Below are 25,476 nucleotides of genomic sequence, written 5' to 3'. Positions count from 1 at the left end.
TACGGATACTGTTGACCAAATAAACCCTAAGTCCCAGCGTTCACTTTAACCCTGACCGAGAAAAACGCAACGCCCTTTACAGCGCTAATTGGTTCAGTGGCACAAAACGCCCGCCTACGATGCATTCTCTGAAGCGGTATTGGACAAATGAAACTGTCGATCCGACACCAATCTCGTGCACCACGCTCATTCTGAACGACTGCACACTGCCAGTGTAGAAGGTAAAGCGAATAGGCGCTGCCAATGAGTTCGTGGTGAAAAGCAGAGGTGAGTGGATTAGCTAATATTGATTGAATAATGCTTGTGCCTGCTTTGTAGTGAAAGTTTTGGCGATGTTCACTAATGAAAACAGCGCATACAGTTAGCAAATGTGCTAACGTTAACCTTCTTAGCTTGTCTCAGAGTTTGTTTGCGACTAAATAAAGTTGGTAGTCTAAACCATATCTTTCTGACTCTAATTGTTAAAATTGGATGAAATGATAGCTAACGTAAATATATTTATTTTGTTGCATGATTAAATTGTGTGTGGTTTCTTTTATGTATCTGCATTCACATGCAAATCATTTGTTTTTCTCCACAGGAAAACGTGTTGAAGCAAGCCTATCATGCAAAGTGCAAAACATATCGACTATATTAGCGAACGTTAGTTCTGTTATAGTCTACTACAGCGTTAGCTGCAGCAAATTAATCGTTAGTTGTCGGCCGTTATAGCAAGCTATCTGACGTTATACACGACATATCAACCAGCCAGACAAGTATTCTAGCTTGTTAATGCACTGATATGGCAAACATTGATTTTGCAGGAATATTCATTCTACTATGTTTGGTTATTACCGAATTTTCTTGAATAGTCGAACTCTTGTGTATTTTTTTTATTTCAAATAATTTGGTTCATCATTTATCAACACTGTAATTGAAGAAGTGGAATTAATAGTAGGTGGTTTCAATCCTGATTACTCCCCGGTCATAGTCTTGGAAGTTTTAAGATATGTCCGTTATTGCAAATTCCTTGCTATCGATAGCCAGTTAACGTTTACAGAAGGCGGACAATTTTGGCCGAATGCCTTTTACTCGATAGCCTATGGAGCAAGTCCAGTGAACTAGCCGACTAGCTTAGTAAGTTAGCTAATGTGGGAAATATTAATGTTCGAGATAGACTGTTAAAGTTAGCGTGATTGTCTTGGAAGATAGCTGGATGCTGTACCTAGTCTCTTTTGCTGTGTGTATTATTACTGTTAGCAAGCGACTTATGTAACCCGATAGCAGTGACAGAACATCTAAAACATTCGAAACGTTGAGATATTTGCTAAGATTTGCATCCATCTGCACACGATTTGATGTCGACCAGCAAAAAAACGAATACTATTTAAATAGTAAAGTTAGTGCTGTGATCGCTGAGAAACTGTGAAGAAAAACAGCGTTAGTTTTTGTTAGCTTGGCTGACAGATCGCAAGCAGGATGGATGTTATTGATCCTGCGGAGCGGTGGGGCGCATTGGCCAGCAAAGACGAAAACTCCCGAGATCTGGCGATGGAAACAATAAGGCAAGAAGTGATGAGGTGCGTCGAAAACATAGGGCCAATCGGAGAGGTATCCTCGCCTCCCGCCTCCGCGGCCGTCTCTCAGTTTGAGCTGAACGCCGTGCTGGCCCGTCTGCTGATGTTGTCCAAGAGATGTCCCTACGCTGACGTCAGAGAGAAATGCGCCTGGGTGCTGCAGAACGTCCAGGTAGGAGAACAAAAACACCGTTGAGATGCATAGGGATGCGGTCTGATAGAGCATCAACACGCGCGCGTCATGTCCTTATTGTGCATGGCATTTTCATGTGTTTGAAAAACAGTGTTGCTGTTTTTATTTTGTTCGTGAAATAACGGTAAAGTGGGCGAAGGAACAAGGTACATACAGAGTGCGAGTTTTACCTGTTTATTCAATAAAGATGGGAAATGTACATGTTAGTTTAACGTTTGGTAACACAAATGGCACTATGACAAAACAATAGTAGAGATTTGTGTAATATTGTGTTGTGTATCCTACAACAAAGTCTCTCTTGGAGAAAACTGAGTTAATTCCTCTCACCATTTTCAGAAACTTCTGTGTCACATTTGGCAACAAGATCATTTTAAATGAAAAAAAAAGAAACAGCCATGCTGCCCTATATTAAGGGTGTCAGGCACAATGATTAATTTATTTGGGTGTCTCTACAGCTTCACTTGCTGTAAACAGAGGGCATGCTAGTCACCAGCTGGCATTCGCAGATGATGCTCAGCCGCTGTAGAGTTTTTTTTTTTTTTTTTTTTTGCCAGCAGTCATAATTGTGAACCATAGTGTATTTCTGCGTCAGATCTGACGGAGATCGCTCGCCCTTTTACACAAGGACCTAGTTCAGAGGATCACTACAGACAGCCCGTTAGAATCATCTCTAATATGCCTCTTCTGTCTTCTGCAAAGCTCCCTATGGACATGGGTTGTGGTGCGTGTGGGTGTGCGTACATGTGCGCGTGTGCCGCGACTGTCATAACGGCTTTATCTTGATATAAATGCGCACTCTCGCATTCTCATATCCTGACATTGAGCACCGCCGTCAGATCCTTTTATCTTTCAGACTCATAACTGCAGGCTGTGGGTCTCTCAGCCAGTGAAAAAACAGGCGAGTGTTACTGGCCGAACGTCAAATCCGTATTAACGCGCAGTTCGCTTTCCGCTTCTCTGTTGTTTGGATTTTGTTCAATGTCAGCTGAGATGTTCCTGTCTAGTCATACTGAATATATCCAGGGTACACGCCCCCTCTCCCCCACACAGACACACACACACACACGCTGTATATGCAATGTGAACCTGGCAGCTGTGGCTGTGAGCTTCGGCTTGGCTGGAATGAACCAGTGGGTTTGTCCTCCGTTTGGTGCTCTGCATATTCAGGGAGGGTTTTTATTTATTTATTTATTTATTTATTTATTTATTTTTGTAGGCCGGTCAGAATCTTTGGCGTGTTGTCTTGCGAGCTCCTTTGCTAATAAACACTCATGTGCGATTCATTACCCGCATGCTGACCATTCTCATCCTTGACCTGCAGCTGAAATGGAACACAACAGACTGTTTACCAGTAAGGCAGTCTGAAGTCTTTGGAGCAGTCATTTCTCTGCTTCCGTCAGATTTATTATTATTGTTGTTATGTTATTATTGGTATTAATTTAGTGTGGAACATTTTAGCGTGCATTGCAATTTGTAAATGTCTGATAGGGGTATCAGGGTTTCAGGATACAGGACAGCGCTCTGCGTGTGACGATGTGCATTAAATCACGGTTGTTTTTGTAACCCGGGCTAACAGAGACTCTCTGCAGAGAAGGGACTGACCTGTTTGTTCATTGTTTTTTGCGTCTCTCTTGCTTACTGTATCGGTACCCAAAAAATTCTGCAGACTGCGCTTCTGTCCCGTGGATTATGCGATCTGCGGCTGGAGCTTGATGAAATGAGGTCGGATGTGCACTGAAAAAGGGGCTGCTTTTAAAAAAAAAATTTGCCACTGAACCCCATAAATTCTGTGCAACATCAGGTGATGTGCTGTGACTGGATTTTGTAAACAACCTATGATACCTAGCCTAACATTTGCCATGCCATTCAGTTCATTGCTTGTGGATGTGTGGATGGATGCTGATGGAGATTTAGCATAGCATATGGTTCAGCCGCACAACACACAGCACCCACCCGCAACCTCCCTCCTCCCTCCTCCCTCCTCCCTCCTCCCTCCCTCCCTCCCTCCGTGTTCTGTATATTAACGGCACATTCTAGGTGTCTGTTCCATGACCTATATGCAGTTCGTACGGATGGCGGAATCTCATAATGTGTGGCACGCATAGAGTTACCGGAGACCTCCTCCGCAATCCCACAATGCACTTCTCCACAGACCAGCCCAGTCCAGTCAGAGCTTAGAGGAGAAAAAAAAAAAAAAACTAGGTCAGTTTCAGACTGATGAAAATTATTCATAGACTTTTTAATGTTGTATTTTTAAAACTTTTATTTGTATCGCAATGCTTCTCTGGGAGTCACATCTGTTGACCGTTGGCTGTTCAGCGAAAGGTTGAGACATTGAGGAGAGAAAGAAGTCCGCTTTATTTGGGGCTTCCTTTTTTTGTTTTCACGGATGAAGTCATCTCCAGGACCAGCTGAGTCTGTGTTTGCCTGTGCAGTCTGTGTTTGCCTGTGCTGTACTGTGTTTGTCTGTGCGGTACTGTATTTGCCTGTGCAGTACTGTGTTTGCCTGTGCAGTACTGTGTTTGCCTGTGCAGTCTGTGTTTTCCTGTGCAGTCTGGGTAGGCTGGGCGTTTCTAGGCAGTGCATAGTTACAGTGGGGATCTCTTACCATTAGCCTAAATACCGCACTGGCTTATTTATGGCACTGTTAGACAAGACCAAATGTAGCACTTGTGTTCCATGTTTCTTTATTTGAAAGTGTGTGTGCTTGTGCACCCCTGAAACCAATCAATTAGATGTGAATTATTCATTATTGCAGAGCCCATCACAGTAGTATGTTGGCAGCTGGTATATATATATATTTTTTTTTACATCCAACACAAAGAAAGAGGTAGGTTAATAAGCAAAGACATGATAATGTGGAGGGTGACATTCCTCTTTGGGTCAGCAGTTGATCCTGGGTCCCAAATGCCTTTGCGAACTTTCATCGGGTAGCGGTACAAAAACACAGCGGGGGCCAATCTGTACCTGATACTGTGGTCCCGTGCAATCTCTCTGAGGGGTCCTGTACAGTCGGAGCGTGTTTGTTCAGAACGCACTGATTTGAGCTGTGCTGTAGAGGAGCGTTCGGGGCAGGAATGCGTACTGTTTTACGGTCAATGTGTTAAAAAGTCTCCAAAGTCAGCCGTTGCCGTGGGGACTGAACTGATGGTTCTTTTAGAATGACCCCCTTTGTCCTGTCAGTTTATTTTTTTTCTTTTTAATGTGTGGAATGTGTTTTCCGTCAGCCGTCTCCTCTTTGATTGACGTGTAGCGTCTATGACACGGTGCTCAGTGCAATCCTTCTCTCAAACCTTTTTTTTTTTCTTTTTTTTCCCCCGCTGTCGAATGTTTCTCTCGGCCTTGACGTAAGTCCTGCGAGTTGGGAGGCTGGGAGTCGGCCCAATCGCGGATCTCGGTCGCTGGCGAATCTCGCCGAGCGGATTATCGCCCGCACGCGCGGTGCCGTCGTGGCCGCGGCGATGACGTCTGTCGTCGGGGGGGATATTAAAGCGGCTTGACCTTCACTCTCCCTGGAAAGCAGAGTCGTAAAACCCAGAGAGCGCTCCACTTAATTTCCGTATCCGTCCACTGGCTTTTGTGATTGTGAAAGTGTCAGTTGGGCTGGTTCTTCTGGGTAGTATTTGCTGAGCTCTGTGGCTTTGCTATCTCGGGTTCGCTGTGTCCCGCAGGATCATTGATGTACCGGCAGGCCCGAAGGCCGGCGTGCGTCCAGGCCGGCCGGTCAGGAGCACCTCGGCGGCCTGCGGCTCCACGATTCGCTCGGGCCAAAACGGCGGCGGCTCCGTTTGGCGGCTCTCGAGGGCCGACGTCCTCTCGCTCGAAACTCACGTCGAAAGCGCTCCTGAATTGCGCAGGCTCCCGTGCCGAGGAAGTGCGTACGCAGGCCGCGCGTCTCTAATGCCGCTCTCCGCCGCTCGTCTTCTCGCTCGCTCGCTCGCACGCGGCGACTCCCGTCAGCGGCTCCGGCGGCCGAACCTGACCGCGGCCGCGCGCCGGTCTCTGGAGGGCAGACGCAATCGGCGCTATCTTTAAAAAAAACAAACAAACAAACGGCGTAAAAGCGCAGGCCCCGCTATCCGCTGAGATAGAACACGCAGGGGGCGGAACGTCAGAGCCGGGAGGGGAGGGGGGGGAGGGGAGGGGAGGGAGGGGAGGGGAGGGGAGGGGGGGGAGGGGGGGAGGGGGGGGTTAAGTGTGTTAGCAGTGTTAGTGGAGCGCTAGCATTCTGAGGCTGTCCCTCCTGGCCTGTGTGTGATGTCATGTTTTCATGCCCTTGTGGTAAGATGAGAGAGTTTACCATCTTAGCAGTGCGTAAATGGATGGACATCTCGAAAAGGGATGTGTTTAATATCCAACACACTTTTTGTGTTACTACTTTTGTGTTGCTTTCAGCAGGTTTTATGTCGAAGTTAGCCTACTACTTTCGTGATGCAAATATACAAAGGGAGACTTTTTTAGCACAGACCGTGTTGAAAGTAACACAAAATGTGTTGTCCTTAACTAGACACGGATGTGTGTTTAAAAAAAATAAATAAAATGACACATTTTGTGTTGCGTTTTTTCCCCTCCTGGGTTTACGCAGCGAAGTGACCGTGACCTCGCCGGATCGTCTGGGTTACTTGTCTGTGTCGAGCGCAGGGAAGGTGCGTGAGGTTTGGCCGTCGGCCAAAGTCACCGCACCGCCCGCGCCTCTCTCGGGTCTGTCGGGGTGACGCACGTCGTCGCCGCCGGTTACGAGGTGAACTGGAATACCAGCAGGCCCGTGCCCGAGATAACGGTCCTCTGCCGTCTGGTTCTCGCCCCCGAGTTGCTCTGTGTGCGCTCTGCTTCACGTCCGGTCCTCTTCGCACGGCGCTCGCGCGGATGTCTGCGGTGGAGTCGCCCGTCTGTGAAGCTTCAGTCCGGAGTTTAACGAGCTGTCGCCAGGGCCGCGCTGCCCCTGGGTCGTGCCTCGCGGTGCTTGTTGACAGGTCCGTGCTCGAGGCTTATTTTGGGTGCTGGGGGAAAAAAGCCGAATGACCCCCCCGCCGCCCCCAGCCGCCCCCCCTTCCCTGGTGGCTCAAGTGGAAAAACACTGTGGGTCCCCCTCAGCTGCTCAGTCACCTCTTTTCTGGGGGGGGGGGGGATTAAAATCTGTGTGTTTCTGGGCAGTCATTTCTATACGGGCCCCTGCATTGTGTAGCCTTGCAGTGGTTTCTTAATACCTTAATTTCAGTGTATTTTCAGAATCCTCCTGTTCTGCAGGGGAGGGTTCAGCTCAGCTACAGTGCTGCTGACCCCCGACCCCTGACCCCTGACCCCCGTGTGGAGACTGGGGCAGTGGTAGGGGTCGCGTGGCTCTCCTCTTCGGATCAGCCCCCCCCCTCCCCGTACTGCCTCAATTTAGGTCACTACGGTCTGCACTGACCTGGAGGCCCCTTAAGTCCTTTAAATCGTGTGTGTGTGTGTCTGTGTGGTGCCCAGTTGAGGGAGCCCACACAATCTGTCAGAACTGCAGCATAACTGAATGTGTTGTGTTGTTTATTGTGGTGTGTGTATGTATGTATGTGTGCGTGCGTGTGTATGTGTGCGTGTGTGTATGTGTGTGTGTGTATGTGTGCGTGCGTGTGTATGTGTGTGTGTGTGTATGTGTGCGTGTGTGTGTGCATACACGTTTCTCCCCCCTTCCCCATAGAAGTACTATCTTAGGAAGTCCTAATGGAAATCGAAGGAATTCCCTCAGGACTTCTCTGCTTTAGAGCGTCCTCTTGTTTTGACGGCTACTTATCCTTGTATCTGTTTATCTTTTTTTTTTCCCCCCTCCAAATGGGATAAGTACCGCTTCAGGCTCCTCCCCCCACCTCCTGCAACAATTCCTGGGAATTCCAGGCGTGCATTCTGGGGGGAAAAAAGCACGCAGTGGCTGGGCTGGAGGACTGAGCTGCTCACTCGGGAGGGGTGCACAGACTTAGGGCGTCCGATCAGCCCGGAGAGAGAGAGAGGCGAGCGAGCGCCCCGTCCCACCCCGCTGTTCGCCCATCCGCCCCCCCCCACCACCAGACGCGTCCGCGGCGGGGTTAGCCACCGGATCGCGCTGATGCGTCCCTGCTGTTCGGCCTCCAGGCTGTTTTCCTTTCCCCCGCCAAAGCACCGCCCCGATCCTCCGGGATTGTCTGCCGGGTTCCGCCGTCCGCCGGCGGCGGCTCCGGCAGCGCCGGTGCCGGCGCCGAGCACGAGCGGCCGAGCCACCGCAGGCGAGCGGAGTGCTCCCTAAAACAAAACTTACCGGTTCGCCATGGCAACCCGCCGCACACCTGCTCAGAGCGCTGGATTCAGGCTGTCGTTAAAAAACACATTTTAAATACCCTGTCAGTTTTTTCTTTTTCCTCCTGTTAAACATCGGTACTTAGTTTTAAAGTCTATTCAGTCCATGTTTATTGAGACGTTTTATGTTTTGGACGGTGTCCACGGCTATTAAGAGTGAATGTTTTATGCGCTTGGAGCAGGGATTAGTCTGCTGACTCGGGGGCGGGGGGGGGGGTTTGGGGGGGGGGTGTAGGTAGCTGTAGCGTTTCCGTGGCGCTCTGTCTCGGGCCGGGGGTTAAAGGTCAACTCGGGGTCCGTCTGTGGTCGATTAACTCGCCTGTGCGCGCCTGGAATCGTGGGCGGCGATCCTTTACGGAGATTTGATATCTGAAATGGGCCGGGATATTAAACATGGGAGAAAAGAAAAAAAAGAAAAAATCCCAGCATGCCCCAGGTTTCCACGGTGCGTCCAGATGGTCGGGGGCCGGCCGCGTGCGGTTTGTGCAGGTTTTTTTCCACGGCCCGGCACGGTCACATGACCCTCCTGTGCCGCCCCTCTGCTGAGTGTTTTTTTCCCCCTTGTGTACATGTCAACTGGACTGCCCTGGCTAAATATGCCTCTTTTTGCCACCGTGGGCTGCTTACACCTTGTCACATCCTGTACTGCCTTCTCATTGGTGCTCTGTGTGGGCCTGTTTGTCTAGCACCGCCCTCTGTTTATCTGCAACAAAGACACAATCTAAGGAAGGCTAATTTATCTGTTAGTTACACGGGTGCAGTGTGTTCAGTTGCTGAAGTGCCTTCACCGTCCAACCTTAGTGAAAAGCAACTCCGTGGTAAAGTTCAGATAACGTTAGCCCAGCGTAACTCTCCTTTCTCCACAATTGCTAGTACTGTTCCAACTGTTACTAGTACTGTTCCAACTGTTACTAGTACTGTTCCAACTGTTACTAGTATTGTTCCAACTGTTCTAATTGTTATTGTGACTGTTCCAATTGTAAACATTGTAGTTCCAGCAGTTACTTTTACTTGTTCTCACTGTTTCAATTACTGCTCCCACTGTTATTGTGTTCCATCTTACTGAGCATGCTTGCAATGCAGATATGCTGTATAAGCGCAGGCTTTCAGTATGTTTAAATACAGTTATTGTGAATAAATTGGTGCTGGTGCTGCTGATCAGGGCAATGTCAGCATCAGCGATTTGAATTCATTCCCTAGTTTAAAGAGAAGAAGAAAAAAAAGAAGAGCGGTGTTCTGTTTCTCTTTTTTCTCACTCCCTCTATCTTCGTCTACTTCTGGGTTCCAGCTTCCCGCTGGAAATTTTAAGTGTTGCCTGAAGGGTTCTTGGCCCGAGCGATGGTGTTTCGCGCGTTCTGCCAGTCGCGAGAGAGAGAGAGAGAGACGCATTGCCTATTAATAGGCTATTAATGCATTCTGGGGCTCTAATCGTGACGAGATTCCTCAGGAGTCATCCATTTTAGATGCGTTCGGATTCATCTCGGCCGACTTTATGAAGCCTGACGTTCCTGTTGGAAATTCAGTGCGTTTCCTGCCCTCTGTTCCCTTTGATTGGGATGTTTCCCAAAAGTCAAAGTGTCTTTGAGGACTGATGATTGATGTATGTTTGTTTGGCTTCCATTTAATTAAGGTCTTTATATTAGAGTTCCTCAATTTTCAAATCGGATCAAGTCCATTTTCTTGGTATAGCACTTTTTTATAGAGAACCTTCACAAAGATGTAACAGATGCGACAGATTTTGGATCCAAAATACTGAAAGTGTGGGCACAGTTTAACTAAAACCAATATATCTGTGGAAAATGAAAGGCATTTGTGGCTAATGGCAATAGTCTAAACCTCCAATGTATTTTTTTTTTTAATGTTTAAGAAACTGGAAACTGCAAGCACATGCTTTCAGTGATCTTAATTGATCAAGGGTTTTTCTGTAATGAAAACCAGCGTGCAGTAGAGAAGGCTTCCAGGACCAAGTTTGAGAACCTAGCGCGCGAAGACACTGCAGTAAGCAGATTGTAACACAAGGGGGCGCCAGAGCTCTACGTGAAGCCCTCGCGTTGCGCTCGAGTCTGGAGCTGGAATTTTCCACACCGCACTCTGGCCTTCTGGTTTTAAGTGGGGGGGGTGGGGGTGGGGGCAGCAGGGAAGGCCGTGTTCCTGCTTTCGGAGAATACCGCACGACCCAACCGATCGAATTGCAAAACAACTTGCACTGCGGAAAAACACTGGATTAACCCCAGTTTAGCCCAGTGCCTGAGGCCGCGTGGATAACCATGAGCCTGAGCAGGGAACCACCAACAACCCAGACGCACGCTGTGCTTAATTCTCCCTGTTTCCTGAGTGTTTCAACTCACCGCAGCACACGTACAATAGGGGGGATAACATGGCAACCCTTCATCCCCCCCAGTTCTCTGCATTGGTGATGCGGTTGCCAGGTCCAGGGGGGAAGGATTAAAGTGCACTTTCGGGTCGGTCTCTCACAGGTTTACGAGTCCCACAGGCATCTGTGACTTCATCAGTTGGCGGAGGTTTTCCCGTTTATTATCCACCTGAGAATGAGACGTTGTAAAGGTCGAAGGGCTAACGAGAGGAAGGAGTTCCAGGGCCTTCTCAGAAGCGCCTTGCGTTTCCAAAAGCTTTCGCTGGAAAACAATAACCTTATTGTTCAGTAAAGCCGTTATCTGTGTGCCTCTTCTAAGAAGTGCCGTGGACCTCCTCCCTCTTGCGTCTTTGTCGCGCGCGTCCCAAACAGCCTTGAAAGTAATTAGTTTAGTGTCAGTTCAACACCACGTTTATTTTTTAATTCAGTTCAATGCATGACTTTATTCGTTACGTTTTCGAGGAATATTGTAAACCGTAGGTTGTTATCTTTATAGGCTTGGCCTTGAACCCTTTTTTTTTTTTTTTGGCAAAGATTAAGCCCTGGTCTGATGAGGCTGTTTTGGTCAGGCAGGCCTGTGTGTATTGGGAGTGTTACAGCCCCGTGGAGAGAGGAGGGAGGGAGGGAGCGAGGGAGCGAGAGAGCGATAAATCACACACCACTGACCCCGGACAGTGTCCCAGTTTCCCATCTCTCTCCTCCCCATCCTGCTTCACACGCTCAAACAGAAAGAAGGGAAAGAAAAAGGAAAAAAAAAACTGATGACTCTTCAGACCTGCGCTCTGCGGGACAGGACCGGGTGGAAAGTCCTTGTCTCTTCGGGCCAGGTCTCTCTGTTTATAGGACGGCCGCGTCTGGGCTCGACCGGGGGCCTTCTGTTGTTGTAAATACCGGGCCGGCTGCTTGGCTGGCACGAGCCTGTCTTTTGTTAGACGTGCCTGTCTTTGCTCTGCGTGTTCGTAAAGCTGCAGATGCAGCCACTGGTGCATTTTGGTGCATGTTTTGGTGCATGGCGGAGACCTGGTCTGGAACGACCCGTTCATGCAGCTGGTCGTTTGTACCGAACGCGGCCCAGGCTAAGCTCCTTATTCCCGGGCACAGCTGTAACGCCTTGCCCTTTTACCCAGTTCCTGGCTGCGCTGTGCCGCCTTGGCCGCTGCTCCGCACTGCCCCCGCAGGCCATGTGGAGCCACTGCATAATCTGCAGCGAAAATAATGCCTCTGAACGTCCGTTTTTTTGAGCGTTTCAGAATGCTTCTGAAACGCTCAAAACAGTGGGCAGTAGCGTAGAATGTTCTGTTGTATGAATGAATGTAATGTTGTGGAAATGCATATAGTCGTCTACAACTGTGTGCATTTTGCATTTGTGGCGGCTGACTTCAGGAGCTGAGAGATGTGGGGGCCCTTTGTGCATTGTTGCCCTGTAAACGCCTGTGGACGGGAGCGCGTGCTGATTGGGTGTAATGCGACGTGAGGCGATGTAATGTTCCGACGGCGACGTAGGTGGCGCCGCGCCCCTGTGTACCTGCCGAGCAGCTCACACCGCAGGTCAGGTTCGGGGGGGGAGGGGGGGGGGGGGGGGGGGGGGGGGAAGCTCGGTACTGTGGCGTGATCAGCGAGGCCTTGCGCACGTGCGCCAGCAGGAGGGGAAATCACTGGGTTCCTCTTTTTAAAGTTCTGCCGTTTTTAAAACTAAAAGAAAAAGAGGAAAAAAAAAAAACAGAAGCGCTCCTTCGAGTAGCCGGTGTCTGTTCTTAAAATAGAAACGGGCTTGAAGTACGTTCTGCAAGTTGCTCTGCCCGCAAAGGAATGCACTAGTGATTAATCCTAGGTCTCTGCCCTGGAGGTTTCCAAGACAGATTGTCGCTGCAGAAGCTCTGTAAATTATAAAATAGCTGTCATTTTTTAAATAATAATTTACAGTACTGTTTTTACTGCCGTACTGTATTTACATGAAAGCCTTTGAATTGATGCTGCGGCGTCCTGGGCTCCGATTGGCTGTATTGTGGGATGGGTGCGGAGGGGAGCTATGTTGGTGTTTGTTGGTAAAGGTGGCGTGCGTGCCGCCTGGCCCGAAACCGCTTCCTGCCGCGTGGGAGGCGCCCCTCCCCTCGCCCCTCGCCCCTCGCCCCTCGCGTCGGGCACGAGCCGTCTCCAGCCCTCGGGTTCAGCCGTGTGTGTTATTTTTTTTAGTGTTTTCATTTCGAGCACGGTGGTCCCCGTGTGTGTGTGTGTGTGTACGCGCCGATCCCCCTGTGTGTGTGTGTGTGTGCGGCTGTCCCCCTGTGTGTGTGTGTGTGTGTGCTTGTGCTTGTGTACATGGCTATTCCCTTGTGTGTATATATGTGTGTGTGTGTGTGTATGTGTGTGTGCCGATCCCCCTGCGCGTGTGTGTGTACGCGTAGCTGTCTCCCTTGTGGGTGTGTGCCGTTGTCTGTGTGCGTGTGTGTGCGGTGGTTCCCGTGTGTGTGTGTGTGTGTGTGTGTGTACGCGGCTGCCCCCCTGTGCGTATGTGTGACTGCCCCCCGGGGGCAGCAGCGGTGTGCAGGGGGACGCAGAGCGTGCGCCACTGTAATCGCGATATTGACAGCGCTGGGGGGTAGTGCACCTCAGTGACCCCAGCACAGACTTATGAGCTGATGAACAGGAGGAGGAGGAGGAGGAGGAGGGGCGGGCGGTGTGGGGGGGGGGGGGGTGTAGCACGGTGGAGCTCGTCTCTTCCTTTGTTCTGCGCTGAAGGGGCTGTAAAATGGTCTGTCTGCAGTACAGTATCCCAGCACCTCCTCACTTTTCCTCCTCCTGCTGTTGCTCCATCACCGTCCGTCCCCCCCTCCCCCGCCTCCTCCCTCCTCCTTGGACTGAGTCCTATGTTCCTCGAGCACAGCCCCCCCATCCCCCCAGGATGTAATCCTGCACCTTTTTCACATGTCCCTTACTTGTGTGGACACAGAGCTGAAACGCACACACGCAAGCACACGCGCACACACACACACACACACGCACACACACAGACTCACACGCACACACACACACACACACACACACACTACCACTCATGCGCACACGCGTGCACACACATGGAACACAGTGCTGGAACAGTCTCTGCTGTGTCCTTTGTTCTGCTTGGGTTGTTTTTCTTCGCTGTCTTTGTGTTTAATGTGTGTGCTGATGTTTGCTTCTTACTGTCAATGCAGCACACGTGCACGCAAGCTCATGCATGTACAGCCCTGTGTACACACATGCACACGCTCTCTCTCACACACACACACACACATACATACAAACACACATGCCAGTCATATCATCAAGGATAGTAAAAATGCTGCAGTGGGTATGTGTGTGTGCACGCGTGTGTGTGCGTGCGTGTGTATGTGTGTAGAACTGATGTGTTCGTCATGCTTCTGTAGTTTGTGACTCATAGCTGTGTCTCCTCGGGAAGCGGGGGGGGGGGGGCTGAACTGTGCATGTGTCCCATTCCTGCACGGGTAAGTAATGGGTGCTCGTGGGAAATGGTGTTTTTATTGAAATCAGCCCTCCTGCTCCGGCGAGCGGCGGTGCAGTGTGAAACACTTCCATTTTATTATTGTGTTATTGTGTCTCACCCGCGTGTTTTATGGGGCTGCTGTAGGGGAGCCCCGCAGCGCTGGCCGATATTTACATCAGCAGCCGGCCAATCGGGCGAGCCGAAACCGAAACCTCTCCGTGGGGCCGTTAAACGGAAGCCCGAAGCCCTTCCGGAAGGTTCTAAATGGACGGCGCTTTTATGATTTCATTTGAAGGAGAGCGGGGACGCTCTGCCATCCTTTCGTGATTTCTTTCTCTTTATTCAGGCGGAGAGAAAAGCAGGGCCGGGGGGGGGGGGGTTTTACAGATGGAGGTTGGGTCGCGGTATGGAGAGCGCCGGGGTGGGGAATCGAACCCCCGAACCACGCGAAGGAATACACGCTGGTGTATCGTAGACCGGGCAGTTCTGTGGACCGCTCTGCGTGGTCCTCCCCTTACGGGCTGGTTTTCACATGTTTGGATAATCCTTTGTCCGAGGCATCATGGGTCAGCCTGAGTTTCCTCTGCGGATGTGTGGGGAGATCCGTTTATCCGATGGGGTGACTCTGTCTCGCTGTCAGATTCAGCCTGTTGCCAAAAAAAAAAAAAAAGAAGACGACGATTTTTTTGTTTTTGTCTGAAGACTTCATCGGGTCTGATCCAGACCAAGACTGTTATGAGCAGCTATCTGAAGGGTGTCAGTGATGTGAAAAAAAAGAAGAAAAAAAAACAACAAAAAAAAGAATTTGCCCTCAGAGCAGCCTCCGCCCCCCCCCCCCCGCCCGAAACCCGGAATGATCAAATATTCTCAACCGCAGAAGGTGTTCAGTAGATAAACAGATAAACACCTTTTTCACCTCGGTGTTTCTCTGTAGGTATGAAATGAGGCTGAGGTATTGGAACAGGACCCAACAGTAAACACGCAAAGCGCTTACAAGCTTAACAGCATGCTAAAATGCGCCATTCACTGATTAAATATTTTTACAATTTTTACCCCCTCCAAAGTGGTCTATGAGCATCAGTTTGGCGCTATATAAGCTGCGCTCCTCCCATTTAAGGATCGATGCCTGATGAAGGATCTTTGTGACCGAGCCTTTGCGTTGTAAACTCAATAAATTCTCAGGAGCTTTTCATTTCGGTGTGCAGATATTTTTTACCCTTTCTGTATCAGCATTAAGTAAGGCCTTTTTTTTAAAACGACAGCGGTTCTTCGCGATGTTTTCCACGGCGGATAGACGTGCAGTCACTCGGGCTGAATAACCGGTGGCGGAGTAGCGGTGTGGTGAGTGTGCGCTCTGCACGTTTAGACAGACGGCCCTTTCTTTGAATGAGTGAGATAAAGGCCTTCGCCTCCGGTTTCGCCCGCATGCCGTAAGGACGGTGACGCCGTTTGTTTCTTCTGTAACGTCTCGCGGTGGAAGAAGAAGGAGAAAACAACTTTCCCCTCCCTCCCTCGTTCCCTCCTTTCGTTCATAAACCTGGCTATCTGCCTGGAGGCTAGACGGGGGGGGGGGGGGGGTGTTGTTTGTGTTGTAATAAACATCCGACTGTCGACTCATGACAAGGCTTTATTTTAAAAATACCGTGCATTAGTGTTGTTATTATTAGTACTTATGATTATTGTTACTGCTGTTGCGGAATTAGCAGTCATGCGGCTGGATGTTTCCACCTGCGCGTGTGAGGTGCTCACGAGCGTGAGCGGGCGCAGGTGCGGGACCTCGTGAAGGGGAGCGTCTGTGTCCCGAAATTACTCGAGTGCGAGAGTCCCGACCCTGCGGCAAGGCTTTAAAACGGGACTCTGGGGCGGGGGGGGGGGCGGGGGATAGGGAGGGAGGAGGCAGCGCCTCGCTGTTTTACGACTGTTTGGGTCCCAGTCCGGTCCGCGGGCGTTCCCAGTTTTTACGCTTTCGTGGAAGACCGCGTGAAAAAACACGCGTATGAAAGGAGGCCTCTGACCGCCGGCCTGTTCGCAGAAACCCAGCTGCCGGCGCCTCCCGGGCGGGACGGGGCTCGCTGCCCAGGCCCTCGGGACGCTCCGCGGGATTTTGGGGGTGTGGGAAGCGGGCCGAGCCAAAGCCAGCCACCGCCCCAGCCTTCCAGAAGGATCCAGGACCACCAGAAAAAAAACATCTGTTTTCCCCCTGCCCTCCTCCAGCCCTTACCAAAATGGAATATGCTGAAATATTTTGCAAATATGTGGATGTTGTAGTAAATATAATGATAAATATATTTAACAGTGGTGTGTATAATATATATATATATATAAAAAGAGATATATTGCAGTGTCTGAAATATCTATAAATCCATATCTGGGGGGGGGGGGATTAGCTGCAGCTCTCGGAACCTACAGACATGTTTCTGCATTTTGATTCACTGTGAAGCACTACCTGACGGTCAGGTAGCACATGACACTGCCCAAAACACACATTGATTGATTGATTGATTGATTGGTGTGTGCTCAGACAGGTTTTGTGCCTTTTGTTTTGACGCCCCGTTCCAGGACGGGCCGGGGAGCTAGGTCAGCTGCCGACAGAGGCGGTTGTATTTTTGGGGGATCGTTTCCACCGGGACGAGGTCACTCAGCGGCGCGTCTCATGATACTCACGCGGCATTCCGAAATGTCAGGGCGACAGGTCTCTCCCCCGGAATAAATTCTGTGCTCTGAGTGGCCGTGAAATCAGGGGCAATAAAATAGTCCGTTGTGACCGCTTGTAAACCAGGGGAGCTTCGCCAGTCATGGAGCACCTGTGTAACTGCCATCAGAACAATGCCAACAGTGGTTGGCTAATGCCCGCGGAGCGCTTAGAAGTAAGCCAGAAAGTATCCACCAATCACCGCCAACATTGTTGTATTGGTTGCCACCAGCGTACTCTGTGATTGGTGGAGCCCCGCATTGGCTTCTACGAGTAAGGTGTCATCACAGCTGTCACATCTCGATTTAACCCTTTAAGGTGTGAAGTCAACAATATGTGATTAGAATGTTCTTAACTGAACATTCTAGTTCTGATGTCACAATCACTGCTGGTTATTGCAAACAACGGAGTTCTAGAACACTGTGACTCAGAATTCTGGAAACAAAACATTCCAGAAAACCTACTCTCTAAATGGTATTCCTGCGCTTCTGAGTGTTGCTGCCTGGCAGTCACAGTGGTCGTCTGGGAGGAGACATTTTGCTGGTTGTCTCTGTCCATCCCTCACAGAAAAACAGTCCAGCTGCTTGCTGCAGGCCAGGCTTGCTGATAGGCAGGATCAGGGCTCTCGCAGTGCCGACAGAAACATAACACGTCTGTGTGTATTTGTTCTCTGGTCAGCATGGCTTTGGGAAGAGACCTTTGGTTGCGAGTTATGAGACGTTCCTCGAGCGCGTCGTCATCAGAAGTCTAAGCTCCAGGGTGCTATTTAAAACAAGAACATGAGATCAAGTATGTTAAGAAGATTTAATGTATTCAATATGTTTACCGGGGTATTGTCTGAACTCCTTAAAGGGGCCGGTCTGGCTTAAGACATCTGAGAAATCTTAGGAAACTTTTCAACCTGACTCTATTTCACCCTCGTATTTACATGCATGCGTATATATAAGTATTTTATTAAATGAATGCAGAATAGCCACGATTGAAATATGCAGCACGTCTGCTTGAATGTGCAGGTTGCCGTGGGCAGTGTAGTTTTATTTGCGTAATACGGCGGTTGTTGTACATCCCGGAGAACGGCTCATTTTGACCCATTTTCGGATCCGCTGCGCTTCATTGCTGACTGCCCTGGGCCCCGGGCCGCCAGGTGTTTATTTGTCCGAACAGCACTTTTGCGGCGGGTACGCGGAGTTATGAATGACCTCCCCCACCCCCCCCCCACCCCCCCGCGGTCGCTGAATAACCGGTGTGTTCCCGTGCGGCATCCGCACGGCGGTGGGGGGGGTGGGGAGGGGGGAGGAGTCCCGAGCTTAATTACGCGGAGGCCTGACCTTCCCGCCGCCGAGCCCATCCATCACGCAGAACGGCAAAAACAACAAGCCCCTGCACCCGCCCTCTCCTCGCTCCCATTGGCCCGGGGGGCCGGGGCTGCCGCGCCGCGATTGGCCGAGAGGAGACACACCTCCTCCTAGAATCTGTTTGTGTCCCGAGCGGTGTTCTGCCTGGAAAAAAAAAAGAACATAGCAGTCTAAGGATGGGTGGGTTGTTTTTTTGGCAGGAGTAAAGATTTGGGGCGGGGGGGGAGGGGGGGAAGGGGGTGGGAAGGAGGGGGGGGAAGGGGGTGTGCAGTCTACTGGAGGCATTTCAAGACTTCTAGGAAACAGAGCTGTTTGTTTGCCTTTTGCTGCGGCGACCGAATCGGCTAACCTAATTTAGCCCGCATCGTTTATTGAGGGCTATGTTTAACGGTGTTTTTTTTATTTACCAGGGGTTGTGGAACGCGCTGTACCGCAACAGTGTTTTGCTTTAAAATTTAAAGTTTATGGCCCAAATGAGGGAAAAAAAAAAGTAAGAACACCTTATATTTTATCACACTGAAATCATCGCAAGGTTAAGGAAAACTGCCTTCTACTCATTTGTGCAAAAACACTTTTTGTTTTCTCCTGCACGCAGGGGAACACTGAGAGGCAGCGCCGAAGTGTCTTTCACTCAACGGAGGATACAAATTTCCCAGTGTGCATTTCTTCCCCCTGGCTAAATGAAGTGTGAATGACGCCTGTTTTTAAAGCTCTGCGGGACAGCGGCTCTCAGACGTGGAAAGCTGTTATTTTCTGATAAATGAGAGCAGTGTCGACTCTTTTATTTATGTATTTTTGCGCGTGTGTGACGTTGAGCAGTCGCTGTGTCAGACGGCTTGAGGTGGAAAAACACCGCCTTGCCCTTACCTGAACAAGGCTGAGTTATAGCCTCCCCCCCCCCTTTCCCCCGTGGGCTGTGAAACTGTGGTTATCTAATTCGAGTCCACCGCTCAGCCTCCGCTGTCTGACCGCGAACATCGTGCACCCCCCCCCCCCCCAACTGCGTCCGCACCCTGCCGCCTGCCCGCCCGCCCGCCGCGACGCCTCTGACCTTTGCCTTCAGCACGGCCTTAAATCATTAACCCTGCTTATTCACAGGCCGTTCTGTTCATCGATCTCTCTCCCCCCTGCCCCCCCCCCCCCCCGTGCGTTAGCAGGACGGTGTTGCATAGAAGGCCGTGTTATGCGTCCGCGTTATGAAACCCAAGAGCAGCGCGGTGTTCAGCGCCTGTTTTTCCAGCCCTTCCTCACGGCTATTAAAAGCGGCTCTGACGTGTTCCCCCCCCCAACCCCCCCCTGCCGTGGTCATCGCTGGTCACGCGCCGCCCGATTCTGCAGACGCAAGGGGAGCGGAACCTCAGGCCCGCTGCAGCCCAGACCCACTCCCCCCTCCCCCCCGGCTGCGCAGCTGGGTCTGCATGCCTGACCCAGAGCTCTGCAGTGGAGAACCACTCCCCCCCGCCGGCTGCGCAGCTGGAGCTGCATGCCTGACCCAGAGCTCTGCAGTGCTCCCATTTTAGGAGCCGATTGCTCCTGAGAACCGATGTGTGCTCACTGCGGGAAAAATGTAAACCAGGAGCGCATCTGCTGATCGGGATGCTGCAGCGTGCTCCTTAAACTTTTCAGCTTGGGGGGCGTGTGCGCTCCCGGGGAAAGAGTGTTATCGCCATGGAGACCTGCAGGCAGTTAAAACCGCCATTTCGTTTTAATGAGTGGTGCGCTGTGCTGGCGGTCGCTGTCACTATTAGCCGCTTGTAGCCCCGTTAGCGAGGGCGGAGTTTTTATCGGGACGTTCTGTGCGTTTTGTGAACTTCGCGGTAGCCGCACGCTAACTGGGTAGCCCGTTGGCGCAGCTGCTGTTTTTCGGGTGGTGTGAAGCCTTGGTTGGGTGGGAGACAGGGAGAGGGGCAACGCTGTCCTCTCACATTTTGTTTTTTCTTTCTTTCTCTTCACCTGTCCGGCAGCAGGAAGTCGAAGCGGGGGGGGGTTGTTTGTAAAGGATTGTCAGAAAGATAAGGGGCTGAACAGGGCCCCTTGGGCCTCCTCCGGTGGGGGGGGGGGGGACCGACGGTGACCAGGACCTGTTTTCAGAGATGGGAACTTTTCTGAGATTCAGCTTGCTATTGTTTCCTCATTTCACTTGAGATTTATTTATTTATTTATTTATGTTTTTCTCCTGTTTTAGGGGTATTTTTTAAATTCTGTTTTCTTCCTCTTTCTCCTGGTCTCCTGATTTGTTTCCTGATTTGGATTTGAAGCGAAACTGCTGATAACTCGGATAAGTGGCTGTTTTTATTGAGGGCCTGACCTATATTTAGCGAGCGAGAACAGGGAAGGTCTCTCCCTCTCCCTCTCTCTCTCTCTCTCTCTCTCTCTCTCTCTTTTTGTCGTTTGCTGTGGAAGAACGCACTTGTTCAAGGGACAGGCTGTGCAAAGGCTGCCCTGCCGGAGCTCTTCAGGGGGAACTGCTGCAGCTGAATTGTGAGCTTGTGTTGTGCGGCCCCACCGGGTCCTGCTGTTCGCCACGCCGGGTCCTGCTGTTCGCCACGCCGGGTCCTGCTGTTCGCCACGCGCAGCGCGCAGCAAGTCTGCACTCGCTTCTGATCAATGCCTGTCACTCTGTTCCCTCTGCCGCTGATTTATGTTCGGTGTGCGTTTCTGAAGCTGACATTCGTCTTGGTTGTTGTTGTTTTTTTAAAGTGTGTTTTTACGTTCTTTTTGTTCAGAAATGAGTCCATGCTTGACGGCCCACCGTGAGTCACGCAGGTGAAGATGAGGATGGGTTTGGCACGACGGGCTGCCGTAGCGGCGAACGGCCTTCTCTCGTACAACGGCGTTCGCGGCTTTCATCGAGCCTAGGGGACCCGGTCCCCCAGCCGCGCTGCTCTTCCGGTGAACCCCTGAAATCGGCTTTCAGGGGTTCTGCCTGTTTCAGATTACATTACATCATGGGAAGCGAGAATTGGTGTTGACATTTGTTAGCCCTTTGTCTAAGGTGTGCGATGACAAAGATGTCATTAGAATGTTCCTTAACTGAACATTCTAAGGCTGATGTCACAATCGCTACTGGTAACTGAAAGCAGTGGAGTTCTAGAACTCCAGGAAAAAACATGGAAAAAAAACTCTTCGAAAGGGATAGCATTTATAGCTTTGTTTTTTTGCGAGTGTGGTCTGACTAGTTCGAAAGCATTTGAAAACAGACGCTTCGAACGCTGCGCAGTGTGCACTTTGTTCACTTTGAGATCCCTCACACTTTTTTTTTCCCTCCTCGGTGTTGAGCGGGGGAATTCCGGAGGGGAAGGGCGTCAGGAGGAAGCGCCCGCCGATTGCAGCGCCCGGTGGCGCGCGGGGGGGGGGCAGGCGCTTGGTTACGGGACGGGGTAGCGGGCCGAACGGGAGCGTATATTTGGGCGTTTGCGGAGCGTGAGAGCCTGCAGCCCCGCGGCTCTGGCGGGAGGGAGCATTGTTAGCCTGCGCAGGAAGTGGGGACGGGTGGGTGAGAGGGTGACCGCACACACAGCCCTGCGCGCGGGGGGAAGTCCCAGCATTCTGTGCGGCTCGGGCGCAGTCGCATGGGGGTGACACCAAAACGTGCCGGAACGCATACACACACCCGCATGTATGCACACCACACACACACACACACACACCCGCATGTATGCACACCACACACACACACACACACACACACACACCCGCATATATGCACACCACACACACACACACACACACACACACATATATGCACACCACACACACACACACACACACACCCACATATATGCACACCACACACACACACCACACACACCCTCATATATGCACACCACACACACACCACACACACACACAGGCGCATATATGCACGCAGACTCACAAACAGTTTCATATAGACACACAAGTTCACACTCCTACACAGAAACACAGGCTTTTGTACGCACTGTCATGCACACGCTACCGCACACACACGTGGACTCTCGCACGCTGTCACTCGCACACACACACACACACATGCACTCTCGCACGCTGTCACTCGCACACACACACACACACACACACGCTCTGCTCTGATACGCTGTTACACACACACACACATGCACTCTCGCACACTCTCACTCGTGCACACACACACACACACACACACACGTGCGCTTTGCTCTGACACGCTGTTAAACCCACACACACACGTGCACTCTTGCACACTGTCACTCGCCACACCACACAATTGTGACACGTGTACACAGGCTCATGCTCTCGCACATCTCACGTGCACACCTACCCAACAACACGGCACACATCGCCTGCTAGACCGCAACCACACACACGTGCACTCTCGCACACTGTCACTCGCACACACACACACACACACGCTCTGCTCTGACACGCTGTTACACACACACACACATGCACTCTCGCACACTCTCACTCGTGCACACACACACACACACACACACACACACGCGCTCTGCTCAGACGCGCTGTTACACACACACACACACACTCGCGTGCGCACACGCCCACCGCTCCATTGGCTGGCGAGCGTGGTGACGGAGGTCTCATTGTTATCGCGGGCAGCTGGCCGGAGCCCTTCCTGGAAAAACGGCGAAATGCTGAGGTAGCAGGGCCCGGGCCCGGATGGAGCGAGTGGTCCTCGGCCTGGGGGGCGCCGGGGGGGCGGGGGGGGTGAAGAGAGAGATAACAGGGGGAGGTGGGACAGGAAGGAAACTGTGACCGAGAGGCTTCTTCCTTTCACGCCCCCCCCCGAGGGTACACAGCCCCATCCATCATAACACAGCTGATACACACACACCCCCTCCCCCCACCCCTCCAAAAACACCCTCCCAATCAGTGTTCATCAGGCCTGGGCACCACCAGAGGGGCGACCCACCACCCACCCCCCCCCCCCGACCCCCAAACCACCACCCCCTCCCCTCCCCCTCCCCCTTCCTCTGTGGGCCCAGACTAGGTCAGAGCACACAGGAGGCCCCTTGCTGGGAGCAGCAAGCAGGCAAGTTGACAGCTGGTTAGAGTCATGTGAGCTGACCTGCGTTCCAGGGCCCCCTTGCGCTTATGTAACAGTAGCTGTGACGACCATGGAGGTTATTTTGGAAACTCGACGTCTGTGTGTGACATTCCGAATGGTTGAATTACATATTAGTCTTTTTTTTTTAACCCCCCCCCCCCCCTTTCTATGTTCTTCTCTTTTCTGTCTTCTTGCAGGCATTGGTGTGCTTTTTGAAGGCTTGGATTCTGTACCGAGGAATCTGTAGAAATGGGGGGGGGGGTAATAATGCACTTTGGTTAGATGTGTATTTCCTCCAGAGCAGAAGGGATTTGTTGTTTAAGTGCAGTTTGCAAATCCAGCCGCGCTGCTCAAGTGCTTACTGATGGGTCTTCTTTCACCCCCCCCAAACAAAACGAGAATGTATGCAGCGTTCTTGTAAGCCTTTAATGCCAGGGTTGTTAGATCTGATGTTACATCTTCACTTCTCTTTACAATAAACTGCGCCGTCGGTGCGCTTTGAAAACTATCGCAGGGTTTCTGAAGAAGCGTTTGCGAAGGCAGAAGTGAATCAGTTCTGCTCACAGACAAGCTTCATTATTCACTGGAAAGAGGTGCGTTCTGTTCAGACCGGCAGGTTCATGGATGCATTTTCCTTTGTCTTGAAAGACAGACAGACTGTTACTTATAACGGCTCCAGTTTTTTATCTGCGAACGCTGGAGATTCCGGGGTCACAGCAGAGCTCGGACGGTGTGGGAGAATGCGTTTGGACCGACTGAAGTACAGGGGGGAATGACATATTTGAGCCTTCGGTTAAAAAGGAACACCTCACAGACGGGTGAGAACGAGTGGCAGCGGTAGAAAAGTTTAGCCTTAGAGAAGAACGATAAGAATAAGCGCTCCAGAATAAACTGTAAGGCTCCCATTCTGGAAGGTGCATGGTAAGGTTAAGGTTCTGAAAGGAATGATGAGGTTAAAATTCTAGAAGGAATGGGAAAGTTAGCATTCCTGAAGAAATGACGAGATTAGCGTTCTAGAAGGACTGGTAAGGTTAAAACTCTTGAAGGAATGATCGAATTAATAGTGTATGCTGTGTGTAGTTCTTCCATTGGAATGAAGTTCTCCACCACCCCCCACCCCCACCCATCTCTAGTGGCAAAAGCGTTGTGTTCTAAGTTTATGCACGTAATGTATTTCGATGACTTGGTGTAGTGCTTGAAGCTTGAATTCTAAATTTCTGTTCCTGTCTGCCCTGTTCCAGTGAGGGTTTGCCCTCGGTGTCAGCAAAAAGGAGCTCTGCCAAGTGAAGAAAGATCACTGTGGAAGTGGAACTAAGAGTTGTATATTAATAACAAAGAAACACACACACACACACACACACGTACATACGACCACACACACACACACGCACACACACACACACACATCATCGACCACACCACACACACACAGACACACACATACATACGACCACACACACACACACGCACACATACACACACACGTACATACGACCACACACACACACAGACACACACACGTACATACGACCACACACACACACGCACATACAACACGCATACGAAACACACACCAACATACAAACACGTACATACGACACACACAAGACACTACAACACTACGACACAACACAACGCACACAACACACACGTACATACGACCACACACACACACACACACACACACACGTACATACGACCACACACACACACACACACACACGTACATGACACACCAAACGATCACACACGTCATGAGCCACCACACACACGTACACATACACCACGTAATCGACCAAACACACACGCACACAAACACACTGTACTCGAACACAACACAGACCACAGACATCGACACACAACACACACAACCACAGCATTAAGGGATTCCTGTGTTGGCAGCAGGAATGGGAGATGTCAGTGAGTCTCGTTGCGATACGGTTTCCGTGTAAACCGGCCCGTGGGGCGTGGCTGGTTGTGGAGGAGCGGGGGGCGGGGCGGGGGCGTTGGGGGGGCGGGGCGGAGGGGCGGATGGGGGGGGGTGCGGACCTGGCAGGTGAAAGTGTGCAGCTGTGGCGGATGCCCCTGCTGTGCGCAGTCCAGGCAGGATGTGGCTGCCTCTGTCGCCGCTCCGCCAGCCAACCAGGAACTCCAAGAACGGAAAGCACCGGGCCTGCCCCCGGCTCCCCCCACCCCCGCTGGCCCAGAATGCATCGCTCTGTGGGCTCTGAACTCTGGTTACCCCGCTGTTGGGCTGTGCCAGATGGGAGCCGTATGAAGATATCGGCTCGTTAAGCATGTGGGCCGCCGTGTGCTCTCTGGAGCGCGGTGCGATGCGGCGGTCACTGCGCGCTTATGAGAAAATAAACTAGAGTAACCTGAGAACACTGCTCCTGCTGCTGCTGCTCCTCTTCCTCCTGCTGCTGCTCCTGCTCCTGCTCCTGCTGCTGCTGCTCCTAGTGCTGCTGCTCCTCTTGCTCCTGCTCTTGCTCC

At 51.2% G+C, this 25,476-nt stretch overlaps 1 protein-coding gene across 1 annotated transcript in view; it reads left to right on the top strand.

Moving 5' to 3' along the window:
- Positions 1-167: 167 nt before the first annotated feature.
- sesn1 (sestrin 1) overlaps positions 168-25,476 on the top strand; it is a 50,158-nt gene continuing 24,849 nt past the window's right edge. Inside the window, exons 1-2 of the mRNA XM_064340445.1 lie at positions 168-267; positions 581-1,728. Of these exons, the coding sequence (XP_064196515.1) occupies positions 1,459-1,728 (270 nt within the window). The 5' untranslated portion in view covers positions 168-267; positions 581-1,458. The remainder of the gene's footprint in view (positions 268-580; positions 1,729-25,476) is intronic.

The sequence above is a fragment of the Anguilla rostrata genome, chromosome 6 (genome assembly GCF_018555375.3).
Source record: "Anguilla rostrata isolate EN2019 chromosome 6, ASM1855537v3, whole genome shotgun sequence".
NCBI lineage: Eukaryota > Metazoa > Chordata > Actinopteri > Anguilliformes > Anguillidae > Anguilla > Anguilla rostrata.
Note: the sequence above shows the minus strand (reverse complement) of the source record. Positions and strands in the feature narration are given on the sequence as shown.